A 12,848-nucleotide genomic window follows, 5' to 3' on the forward strand; every position below is an offset into this window, starting at 1 on the left:
TTTCCTTCTGTACTGATCTTTCAGTCTTCTCTCCGGTTAGTCTCCGTTTTGTTTTCCGGTTTAGCACTTAATATATCCTGTATTGAATTATTCCCTTATAATCTCACCCACCCCTTGCCTATGGTCCCTTCATGTTTTACTGGTGTCTGGGTTACTTCTCATTGTATGGGCACATCCAGAAATTTACAGATGGTAGCCACAATTGAGAGAGAATAGGTTGCATTTGTCTTTTGGGGTCTGGGTTACCTTACTCAATAAAATCATTTCTAGGTCCACCCATTTACCCAAAATTCTGATGATTTCATTTTTCTTTACGGCTGAATCGTGTCCCATTGTGTACATGTGCCACATTTTCAATGTCCATTCATTCATTCAAAGAGATTTAGGTTGTTTCCATATTGTGCCTATTGTAATCTGAGCACCAATAAAGACTACTGAAAAGCGTTTGTGGACTGTGATGTCAAGTCCTTTGGAGTGGTACAGCTGGGACATATGTAGACATATTTTTACTTTTCTGGGGATTCTCCATACTGATTTCCAGAACAGCTTCACCAATTTGTATTTTCACACATAATGAATGGGAGTTCCTCTTTGTCAATAGCCTCACCAGCATTTATTGTCAATTGTTGCATTGATCTTAACCATTCTGACAGGGATAAGATAACATCCTCAAGTTATTTTAGCTCGTACCTCTGTTATTGCTAAGGCTGTTGAACACATTTCGTGGTGTTTCATTTTTATTTCTTCCACTAAGAACCCTGTCTTTAGATCCCTACCTTCACCTGTTTTTTTTTTTTCTTTTTTAATTGGGTCATTTGTTTCCTTGCATCTCTTTTTTAATTGTGTGTATATTCTGGATAGTAATCCTCTGTCAGATGTACAGCTGGCAAAAATTCTTTCCCATTCTGTGAGTTTCTTCTTCAGTTGATTGTTTCCTTAGCTTTATAGAGGCTTTGAGTTTTATGAAGTTCCAGATATTAATTAATGGCCTTAATTCCTGGGCAAGTGGAGTCCTCTTCAGAAAGTCCTTTCTTATGTCTATCTCATAGGAAGGGCTTTGCCTGTTTTCTTCTAGAAGTTTTAGCATTCCTAGTTTCAAATTTAGGTCTTTGATCCATTTGGATATAATTTTTGTGCTAGATAATAAACACAGGCCAAATTTCATTTTTCTGACTATAGCTATTAAAGTGTCCCATCATCCTTTGTGAATGATGTTGTCTTTCCTCCTTAAGAGTTCCTATATAACTCCTATAGCATGCACTCTGCTATTTAAGAGCTTCACTGCCTTCCTGGATATTTATTTGATGACCATCTCTAAATCCAAAATCTAACATCCTTCTGAGGGGCAGCATGAGGGGGTAGTGGAAAAATCCCATTCCTGAATTCACAGATTGCAGTGAAAAATTGAGGCACAGTAAAAATGCAGTGTAAGCTGGGCATTGGTGGTGCACACCTTTAATCCCAGCACTCAGGAGGCAGAGGCTGGCCAGGTCTCCAGAGCGAATGCCAGGATAGGCTCCAAAGCTACACAGAGAAACCCTGTCTTGAAAAAACAAAACAAAACAAAAAATGCAGTGTAAAATTAATCCTAGAACTTCTCTAAAGGGAATACATGTAGCATTTATTTCATTTTCAGAGTTGAGTCTTATCCCCCAGAAGTAGTGTTGTATATACTGCAAAAATTATATAATATGGGAAAAATGAAAAGCTGAAATCTTACATACACTTTGTCTCGAGCATGCTAGCTTTGGAATATTCAGCCCATGCTAGAAATACCATCAGGCAGAGATCCTGTTCTATTTAGTGTTGCGTCCCTTGCGATAAGCATAGTAGGGTATCCAGTAAGTGCCTTCAATGGGATAAAAGGAAGAGAAAACAAGGCTCACAAATGTATAAGCTTTAAAGGTCCAAGCACCACCACACAAACTAGTCCTGAGAATCTAACTGGACTTGTTCCAGTCCCTCTGCCCTCTTCTTCCTCAGTGGCCTTTATCTGGCAACTTAATCACCTGGTTTCTATTGTTTTGTCAAGATTTGTGCTCCAAGCAAAATGAACAAATGACTCATATTTGAAACATATATCCAGCCATTATCTACTGTAAATAAGATAAGGAAATTTCTGTGGTTAGGGTTCATAGCTCCAAAAGTAAGATTTCAGATCCTGAGAAAGTGGAATGAAAGAGTGCAGACTAAACCCATATGAGGTTAGCTGATAACACAGAAATGCATTTTCTGTCTATCGGGAACACTCTGTTTTTTTAGTGAAGAAATCTGAGAATTAATGCCTATGTCAACTGCTTGATATACTGACCAGCAAAGTTTTAAGTGGAAATCAAAACACAAGATCTTCTACAGCAGAAAAGGAAAACTCAAAATCTTGAAAGTAATTTGCATGTATTTATGATGTTACTAGGTTATACACCAAAACCTAATTTTTACTGACAAAGTTCTAGAAAAGATTTGGAGTGTCTATACTTCATCTTAGATAACTAAAGAATAATTTTTTAATTGAAAGCAGTTAGATTTTTAAGCATAATGTCTTGTTAGGGTATTGGAGGTAGGGAAGAAGATTAAAGGATCCTTCTTGATACTCCATTAGACTCTTGATCCTGCAATTACACTGTCCTTGGGGCCTTCTAATGTCATCTTTTTTTAGAGTCCTTGGTACTACACTCTTCTGCAGAAAAGAGGAAGGAGCTGTTGTTCTGCTGGACTGTGTGAAAGACCTTGATAAGAGGAAATAGGTAACATTATATTCCTATGGCTTTGCATCTTTCTGGGAATACAATTCACAGAAACTTGAAAAGCACCCAATAATTGACATCAGTACCATCCTTCAACAATTACATCTTCCCTTTATGTGAAAAACATCCTAAGTGTAGGGAATCTATGTTTCTTTTCAATTTTTATAAAATAATAATTGTGATAGTAATGGATAATGCTTATCTGAAAATTTGTGCATCATTAAAGTTACTTAAATATTTCATTTATTTTAATCCTTTTAAGAACTTACTGTTATTATTTCTTAGTAAGGCATTTAATAAGGCATTAATTATGTTAAGTTGAAAATTTCCTTTCACACAATCTTGCTTAGCAACATTCTGTTATCTGAGATTCCTTCACAAGCAAGGACTCTTGCCACATGTGTTCCTATCCCGGGCCTTAGTCCATAGATTGTCAGACAAATACCTGTCATTCTCTCTTTTTGATGACTTTTATACAAATTGCCTTCTTAAGTAAAAGCTACTCATTTTGTTATTTCCATCTGAGCTCAGCCTCTAGAAACAGATTTAAGAAACATAGATATTATTGGTTAATGCAAATATCATTTTAAAGTAAATCCCATAAAGAAAAACAGATTTTTAAATTTACATATAACAGATTTTTAAATTTGTATTGCATATATTCCTTGATGGATATCTTTGTGTAAATACAACCTAGAATATTTGTTGAATGCCTTCCCACAGAAACAAGGTAAAATATCAAAATCCCAAATCCCAATTTTAATAGTATAGAAATTTTCACCTAAGTTAGCCCACAAATTAAGCAAAATCCTCCTAGAAATAATCTTCAGGATTCCACGTTTTAGGCAGGCAAGCATATTGGTATATATAGGAACTTCAATGAATTTTTACCTACTGTGTCTGTTCTTTGTAGTGTCCTTCCCAGGGCCTTTGATTAAAGGATGATGCTCAAATCTATACCAACACTTTGCCACTGAAAATCTTCTTTACTTAACTACATTCTGCTGTGAGCAGAGCTAACATGCCCTTGGTATGGCCCAAAACACAGGGTGTGGAGAGAGGGAAAGCCTATTGGGCAACCTCTAAAGGAGGCACACAGTGAGACAGTGTGGGCTTCCTGGAAACCAGGCTGTTGGTTATGTAAATGTGTGGGTTCACCCAGGTGTCTCTGCTCTGAGCTGTTGCGTGGCTACAAGTGTGACCAGCCATTGTCTTCACTGGGCCTTGATCCTGCCAAGGATTATGCTCTTGTGCTTCAGAAGCTGCCAGCAGCTCAGAGAGTTAACTTCTTCCGCAGGAATCTTTGTCTGAAATCTACTCTGCTGTCTTTGCTGTCTACTAAATAAAATGGATAACTCACTAAAGGTCAGGGGCAACTTTCCCACTTAATTATCATGGTGACAACTGACCTTTTTCTTAAAAGTGTTGTGTTGAATTCATTCTCTTAGGAGAAGACTAATTTTACTTGTATCTTACTTTTTCTTCTGTTCAACAAAATCCGGCACATAGAATACCAAGCTAATGATATATTATATGCAGTGAACATTTAATTTAACATTTAGATTATACCGCCGTGGTCTTTGACTTAATTTTCTTCTCTCTAAAATCCTAGCCCTCCCCCCTATGTCTGCTGCTTTTGTGGCAACATGAAAATGTGGTGTGTGTCTTCACACGTTCTATGGCAGGCTGCTTGTTTCTCAGCAGGCCAGGCTGCAATGCTGTGTCCCCACGGCACCACACCTGAAATATCACATGGTTAATGAGCCGCTGCGTTTTTATGTTTTGCAGTTAAATATAAACATCCAAACTACAAACTAATCCTCACGTGTGCAGTACCACTTTTTCCCCGGTCTTCTTTTTCTTTTCCTTTTATTTTATTTGCACAGTTTCTGTTGCCAGAAATTCTGGCTTTCTTTTTCTCTCTTTGACTATCATCTCTCTGTTCTGTACAAGATAGAACAGAAAGCAGTAAGTTTCAAGGCCAAGGAAACTGGAAAGCTTCACTGCCTAAGTCAACTCTGTAAAAGTAAGTTGTAAAGGATGGAAATGGTTCAGAGTCCATGAGCTCCTGCAGGTCACATGTTCCCTGTGAGTTCCCCTGTCATGACCTTGACACCCCCCACCCCCTGCCTAATATAATCCCTCTTCTCTTTCTTCTCTGGACCATCAGTTAGGGAGTCTTCATGGGACAGACTTAACCCCTGTGCCCCTACATGTGGTGACAGTTGTGTAGCTTGATCTGTTTCTAAGGCTCGTAGCAGTGAGATCAGGACCTATTGCTGGCACTTATCTGGCCTTTGGGACCCTGTTCCCCATGCTGGATTACCTCTCTCAGCCTTGATGCAGGGGGAGGAGCTGGGTCCTCCCTCACCTTGATTTGCCATGCTTTGTTCAAGCCCATGGGATTCCTGCCCCTTTCTGAATGAAGAAGGAGGAAGGGATGGGGAAGGGGGTAAATGGGAGGTGGGGGAGGAAACAGGAAGAGGGGAGGGAGGGGAAACTGTGGTTCATATATAAAATAAATGAACAAATATTAATTAAAAATACATTGTTTAAAAAAATGTTGGACATGGACAAGAGGAATTCCAACATATTGCAGTCAGTATATGTATCCCTAAGCGTCAAATGTGCCTGGTGGCACAATGCACTCAAGAGTCTGGCACTTTTTTTGTCCTTCGTCTCTGGCTTGCCAGATGACAGTTTTACCTCTAAGACTGTGTCCATATTTCCTCATGGGAGCAATGATGAAAGGGGAAGGGTAAAGTGTCTTCAGTATATTTAGTTTGTATTCAGCCTCCCCAGCAGCTGTCACTTACTTATACTGGCACCTTTTAGAGCAGAATTAACGTAGTGAATGCTAAAGAATAGAGAACATTAAAATTTAATTGTTCCATTTATACATTGAGGAAATCTAGGGTTTTACTGATGAGGAAATGAGGAAATCAAATATGACCATCTTATTTACCTTTCTAGGGAAGCTATTTCTCCCTCTCAGCATTCCTTAGTTGTCTGCTGTTCTTCATGTAGAGTTAGGATTTCCCCATCTGAGTTAGTATGTTTATTAGTGTTTTCCATGTCCAACTCATGCTTAGACTATTATGTTGATAAAGTGTATGGGTTTAGCTTCTAACATTATTAGAAGACAAAAATCTCCCAACAAACTCCCTGTTTCTCTGGCTCTTAGAATCTTTGCACCCCCTCTTATGCAATGGCCCCTGAGTGTTAGATGCAAGAGTTGTGTAGGAGATGTATGAGTTGGTACTGAGATACACCACTCTGCATTTTGAATTTAATCCATTTATATACTACATAACTATTGATAGGTACTGACTGAGTAGCGTCATGTTGATGTTTTGTTATTTTATATATCTTTTGTTCCTTTCTTGCTATCTGTTTACATGATTCCATATTTTTCTCTAGAAATGTGCTTTGATTATATATATTTTTATTTTTCTACTATCTTTTATATGTTTTATATTATAGTTATGAGTTCTATCGTTAGAATAGGCTATTTTATGCTGATAATAATTTAGATCTGATAAAAATATTCACTTTCCATATTTTATGCTTTTGATTTAATAATTTATATATTTTATACTGTTCATCTAGTAAAAACATCTTTGAAGCTATCTTTTTAATCTTCATACTAAATAAATAATAGATTTATATGCAGTGTTTAAGAAATGAGAGTACTCTGAATTTAACTGTATGTGTATTACCAGTGTGTTTTATTCTTTCACCTGTTTTCATGTTACTAAATTGATGAGTAATGCGATGTTTCCCTTTAAGCTTGAAGACTTTCCTTCATCATGTATTTATTTTTTAAAGAGAGGTTCAATGGTGAATAATACTCAGATTGTCTTGTCTGGGAAAGTCTTCACCTATTTCTCAATTCTGGCCTTCCATTTAAATTGTGTTTGGTGGAGAAGTTTGTTTTCTTCCTCTTCTGCTGTTTGAATAAATCACCCTCTGTCTCCCAGAATGTGACCATTCTACTGAGAACTCTACCACTAAATCTGGTGATAAAACTGTAATGTGATATGCTTTTCCTTGATACTTTCATAATCCGCATCATCTTTTATTTTTGACCATTTATTATAATATGTAGTGGTGTAGTCTTATTCTCATTGAGATTGGCTAGCTTGCCTTTTTTTATACCTGGACATGTAAATACTTCAGTCAATTTTAGAAATGTTTATCTATTATTGATTTAAACATTCTTTCTGGCCATTGTCTCTTTTTCTTTTTTCACTCCTAGAATTAGAACATTTGTTCTTTTTACTTCCCTATAAATCATCTATATTTTTCATTTATTTTCATTATTTTATCCCCCTTTTATGTTTTGGATAATGGATTGTTTTTCTCCTCTGATAAATGCTATTGATTTTATTTTATTAATTTTATTGCCAACACTATTTTCTCTTTAGATTTATTTTAATATTTTTAAATAATTTCAACTTATCTGTTAATTTTTGTATCTTGATTTTGCTGACTTCTCATTTTTCTTAAACATATCTGAGTTTCCATAAATAAATATTTAAAATTATTCATCAAGTAGCTTGTGTTTCAATCTTTGGTATAGATTATAGAAGATTAATGTATCTGTTGTGATATGCCTCTAGATTTTGTAGCAATTCTTGTTCATTTACATCAATGCCCATGTGTTCCATAGAGCAATTGTTTCTACTACATTTTACAGGCTAATTTTGATGTAGTAATACTACCCAGTCTCTTTTCCCAATGGGGCAGGTAGCAGGGAGACTGCAGCCATGTGGCCTCTGTTCATGGCTGTCAGAGGTTAATGAGTAAGAAGAGGTCAGGAGGATAGTACAGAGATCCTTAGTAGCCAAGGCTCTCCATATCTGCAGTGGCAGTGAATGTTGTTGCATGTGGTAGTCAGGTTTGGCCAGTAACTTTTTTCCTTTCACCAGGGAGAGAAATTGTGGCGGAGACAATCCCATTTGGCATCAGATTTTTCTTTCAGGCCACTTCACAGTATTTGTAGCATCAGTCATTTGTTGACTCACCTTTGGAGCTGATGCCTGAAGTACAAGGACATGGGCATGGGCTCTGTCTTTGGGGTCTGGGCACAATTGACTTCTTTTTGGTTTTAGCTTACAGTTGCATTGGTAATAATATGCACCAATAATAATATTATTGGTAATAATAAAGTGCTGTAATTGGGAACCCAAACATGCTTAGAGTTACAGTAGCTAGGGCCCAGATCATAGGCACACTGAGACCTGGAGGCTCTGCGGTCTAAAAGACCAATGCAAACTGTTGCAGTATGGCAGAGGCCCGTTGTAAGATGTAGAAGTATATATTGCAGCCACAGAACCCATGTCCAGAGTGTGGGCACTCTTTAATGGCCTCAGCTTGGGAATGCAGGATGCCTGTATGTGGCAAAGGTGGTAACGACAGTGACTAAAACCTGATGCAGTTCAGCCACATCTAAGAGAGGCAGATGGGCCTCATTACACAACTCTTTTTGAAGTATTTATTTATTTTCAGCATTCTGTATCTCTGTAATTGGGTTTATCGGGCTACCTTTTTGATGAGTAAATTCCTCTGACTCTGCAAGAACAGTCTTCTATTTATGTGTCATGCAGTGTGTTGCATTGATAAATGTTTCCAGCACATTCTTTCTCCCCTAACCCCAATTGTAATACTTTCTTTAATGAACTTCAGCAAAATTGCATAAGAAAAGTCCCTAGTTAAGATCTGTAGACTTAGAGTTCTAATTAGTGTACTTCCTTGGCTCTTTTCTTGTCTGTAAAATGGTGATAAGCATTAGCTTACCTCCTAGGATGTTGGACTTACTTCTTAATTAATAAGGAAATAATGAAGCAAGCTTATGCTTCTACACTGATACCTCTATTCTCTTAAGTTTGCCATTGCACTTCTTAGGCTCGTTTCCTTGATTATGCATAGCCATCCAGGCCAAATAATTCCTACAAGGCCATATCTGTACTTCTGTCCATGTATACAGTCTATCACTGATCTCTGACTTGGCAGACTCAGGGTAAGAAGATATCTCATTGCCTAATATCTTCAGTCTACCATTTGTACCTCCATACATATCCCTAAAATCCTACCCACAAAAGCCATTCTGGTCCTTACTACTGGAAATAGTAGATTCACTCGATACTCTTATGTATATACACTGTTTACTGAGCACTTGAGATGTTTATTTGTAAGTAAGTAATTAAAGGAAAATAAGTAATGACAGGCAATATTTCTAATTCAAATCTTGGGGCCAGAAATATTTGTAGTTTAGATTTTAACTCTTTAGGATTTTACATGTAACTGATGGGATAATTTGGAAATGGGACACAGTTATTACCATGAAATTCCTTTATTCATAAACCCTTTAAATATGCATCCTGTAAATAATTTTACACAGTATATCCATGTATGTCTACTATGACTATACTGCAATATGTAATATGAGATCATATATGGAAATTTCCATTTATGCTGTCATATTCTTATCCAAAACACTTTGATTTTAAGACGTTTAGACTGGAGTTCTAGGAATGATAATGTATAGAACAATGGTAGAAAAAGATTTCAAGCTTCATAAGTCATCAAGAAAAAAGTCATTCTTCAGTTGATGGGCATCTATGTTGTTTCCAGGTTCTGGCTATTTTAATAACACTGATATAGACATAGATGAGTACGTGTCCTTAATGTATATGCGCAAGAGTGGTATTGCTGGATCTTGAGGTAGATCGATTCCCAATTTTATGAGAAACCCCCATATTGATTTCCAATGTGGCTGTTTAAGTTCAATTACCCACCATCAGTGGAAGAGTGTTTACCTTACTCCACATCCTCTCCAGTGTAAGCCATCATCAATGTCTTTGGTCTTAGCCATTCTGACTGGTGTGAGATGAAATCTCAGAGTCATTTTGATTTTGATTTGCATTTCCCTGATGTCTAAGGATGTTGAACAATTCTTTAAGTGACTCTTAACCATTTGAGAATCTTCTGTTGGGAATTCTCTGTTTAGATTCCCCCCCCTTTAAATTTGATTATTTGATTTTGTGATGTCTAGTTTCTTGAGTTCTTTACATATTTTGGAGATTAGTCTCCTTTTTGATGTGAGGTTGGTAAAGATCTTTTCCTGTTCTGTAGGGTACAGTTTTATTCTATTGTTGGTGATCTTTGCCTTACAGAACTTTTCAGTTTCATGACATCCTATTTATTAATTGTTGATCTCAGTGTCAGTGCTACTGGTATTCTACTCAGGAAATTGTTTCCTGTATCTCTGTATTCAGTGATTTTCCCAAATTCTTTTCTATCAGACTCCATGAAACTGGATTTATGTTGAGGTCCTCTAGATGAATCTATGTCCCTAATGCTTTGGCTGGCTTACAGGAACCTGTGCCTCATACTGGGATGCCTTGCCCAGCCTTAATACAAGGGGAGGAGCTTAGTCCTATCTTAACTTGATATGTCATGCTTTGTTGACATTCCTGGGAGGCCTGCCTCTTCCTGAACAGAAAGAGAGAAGAAGTCAATGAAGAAGGCAGGGAGGAAATGGGAGAAGAGGAGGAAGGGGAAATTGCATTGCACTCCAGGTGTAAAATAAAATTAATAAATTTAATTAAGTAAAAAAGAAACTAACATTGTGTTTGTAAAGTACTTTAAATATTTGTTTTCTTTCTCCCCACTCCACCAATCTAGTTGTCTTCCCATTCCACCAACCAAGGGGACAGGAACACAGGCTTTTAACCAATCTGAAACTTTTCTTTTGTCTGACAGTATAATCCTATGTAAATACTTTTTATCTGACCCACACAGTGGTTTATGGATTTATATTGTTTCTTTGTAGGATCAAGGCAGTTATGATGTGACACGCTATGAAAATATTTTCTCCCTATTCTGGATTCTGGAGCAACTTCTTCAACAGGAAATCCAGGGAGATCCCGCTTTACACATTGATCACAGCAGCCCGGAAATCCAAACATTTCTTCAGAAGCATGATGAAACCATCTTCCGACTTTCAGATGCTTTTCCTTTATTTACTTTTTACTTGTGGAGACTGGGCATTCTCTTGAACTCAGCAGAGATGGAGACTGTTGAGAAGGAATCATTTCCTTAGCAGTCTAACATATATCAGAAAATGGTGTGTTTAAAGTTTTTCAAAGGTATTTTTAAATGAGTAATTTAAATTGATTAACCAACCTAATCATTAACTCAATTTAGTGATAAGACTTCTGCATAGGAAATGATGAATCACTGTTTTACATTCCAATCAGGAATTTCAGTTGACAATGCCCGTTAGGTTCATGTATTGCATCTACTTCACTCAATAGTCTAGCTCTGTTTTCTAAAATGGACCAACCATTGTCTCATAAAGTATAGTAAATTGTGAAAGATTTCCAGCTGATATAAATCTACAAATTGTAATGAAATACACATTAAACTTCTGTCATTTAACGCACAAATATAAGATTTAAGTAAATGGTGAAAATCAAATTTATTATATAGTTGTATTGATGTCATTATCCTCCTGAATTATAGTTCAGTAGAAGGAGAAAAGGCTTTGGAAACCAGTGTTTTTTTTTTAATTTTACATAATCAACATGTTTGTTAAGTATTTTTGAACTGTTAATTAGTTCTTTAAAATATCTGTTTTTAAAACAAATTTTCTGTTGATTAAAAACATTATTGCTCCTATGATTGTTAAAATGTAGTATGAATTTTATTAAGTCATTAAGGATGCTTTTATAAATTTTAATATCCCCCAAGAAATACACTTTATTCTTATTAAAAGTACTGGGTTGAATTTTTCCATCACACAATTTCCTTTACTTCATTTCAGTTATTAGAATTATAACAGACAAGCTTAATGAGCACACATTTTGTACTTTCCTATTGTGCAATTTAAAGAAAATATAATGTAATTTTCTTTCCGTTGTTAATTATGTGTGATTCTGTTTTATAAGTTAATTATCATTTCCACATGCCATTAGTACTAAAAAATAAACCTCGCTATGTTCTTCTATAATGTATATAAAATTATATCGTCTTCCAGAATTATTTTTGGAATTATTTACCAGGAAAACTGTTGTAAAAAAAAAAGTGTCTCCTAGAAATGGCTGTATAAACAAGAACGGAAAATGGCAATACCAATGGACATGTTAACATGGAAAGAAGAAAATTTCCTGGGGTTTCACCCCTAGATAAAGAACAGAAGACAACTAATGACTGCTTGGAGCGGGGGAATTAGCCTACCCCAGTGATGAGTCCCCTTAATTGTTATCTAATTAAGAGTGGTCACCCCTGAAGTCATGCGCACACACACACACACACACACACACACACACACACACACACACATGAACAGACTCAGCTAGTTATATTTATATATTTTTGAATAAATATAAATGCATCTATATATGTATGTAATAATAATAATAAAGAAAATGAGGCTATCAACATGAAGGGAGAACATGGAAGGAGTTGGTGAGAAGGTAACTGAGAGGATTGTGGCAAAAAAGGGAGTGGGAATGATATGATTATATTTCAATTTTAAAAATATATACTTTAATTAATTATGTATTTTTTAAAAAATTCTCCTTTTGTAGATTTTATGTGGTGGTGGCACTGCCTTATTGCTCCAGTCATTCAGCCAGGATACGGATCAGGCACTGGGATGACTGTGGATGTTCATTTTTTTCTAAATGAGCCCCAGAGCCAGGCCACTCCCCTGAGAGGACTGAACACTTACTATCTCCTCTTACTGCGCTCTATCACCACTACTGCTACAACTGATTGGGTATTTTACTTTACTACTTGATACAGTCTAAGCATAACAGAACACAGTGCTCTTGGAAATTTACACTCTATTAAGTATACTTAGGTTACTTAAATATTCCTTTGATTTTTTTATTTTATTTAGAATAAGTGAAGTCTAGTTGAGATTTCCAATTGATGGTATTTACTTAAGTGGCATAGATACAAATTTTATTCTAGGATCTGATTGTTTGGTAAGTCAATATGACTAACATTTCCTGAGGATAAAACATGTTAAGAGTCCTTAACCTTGCAGAGATCAAGATTAGAGTTCACTCCCAAGACTTAGACATGGAAATA

General features: G+C 36.2%; 1 protein-coding gene across 2 annotated transcripts in view; it reads left to right on the forward strand.

Moving 5' to 3' along the window:
- The window catches only part of Mei4 (meiotic double-stranded break formation protein 4), a 123,571-nt gene extending 111,863 nt beyond the window's left edge, over nt 1-11,708 (forward strand). For both annotated transcript variants that reach the window (XM_035444503.1, XM_035444502.1), the window contains one exon: nt 10,582-11,708. In XM_035444503.1, the coding sequence (XP_035300394.1) occupies nt 10,582-10,851 (270 nt within the window). In that variant the 3' untranslated portion in view covers nt 10,852-11,708. The remainder of the gene's footprint in view (nt 1-10,581) is intronic.
- The last annotated feature ends 1,140 nt before the right edge of the window (nt 11,709-12,848 follow it).

The sequence above is a fragment of the Cricetulus griseus genome, chromosome 4 (assembly GCF_003668045.3).
Source record: "Cricetulus griseus strain 17A/GY chromosome 4, alternate assembly CriGri-PICRH-1.0, whole genome shotgun sequence".
Lineage (NCBI taxonomy): Eukaryota > Metazoa > Chordata > Mammalia > Rodentia > Cricetidae > Cricetulus > Cricetulus griseus.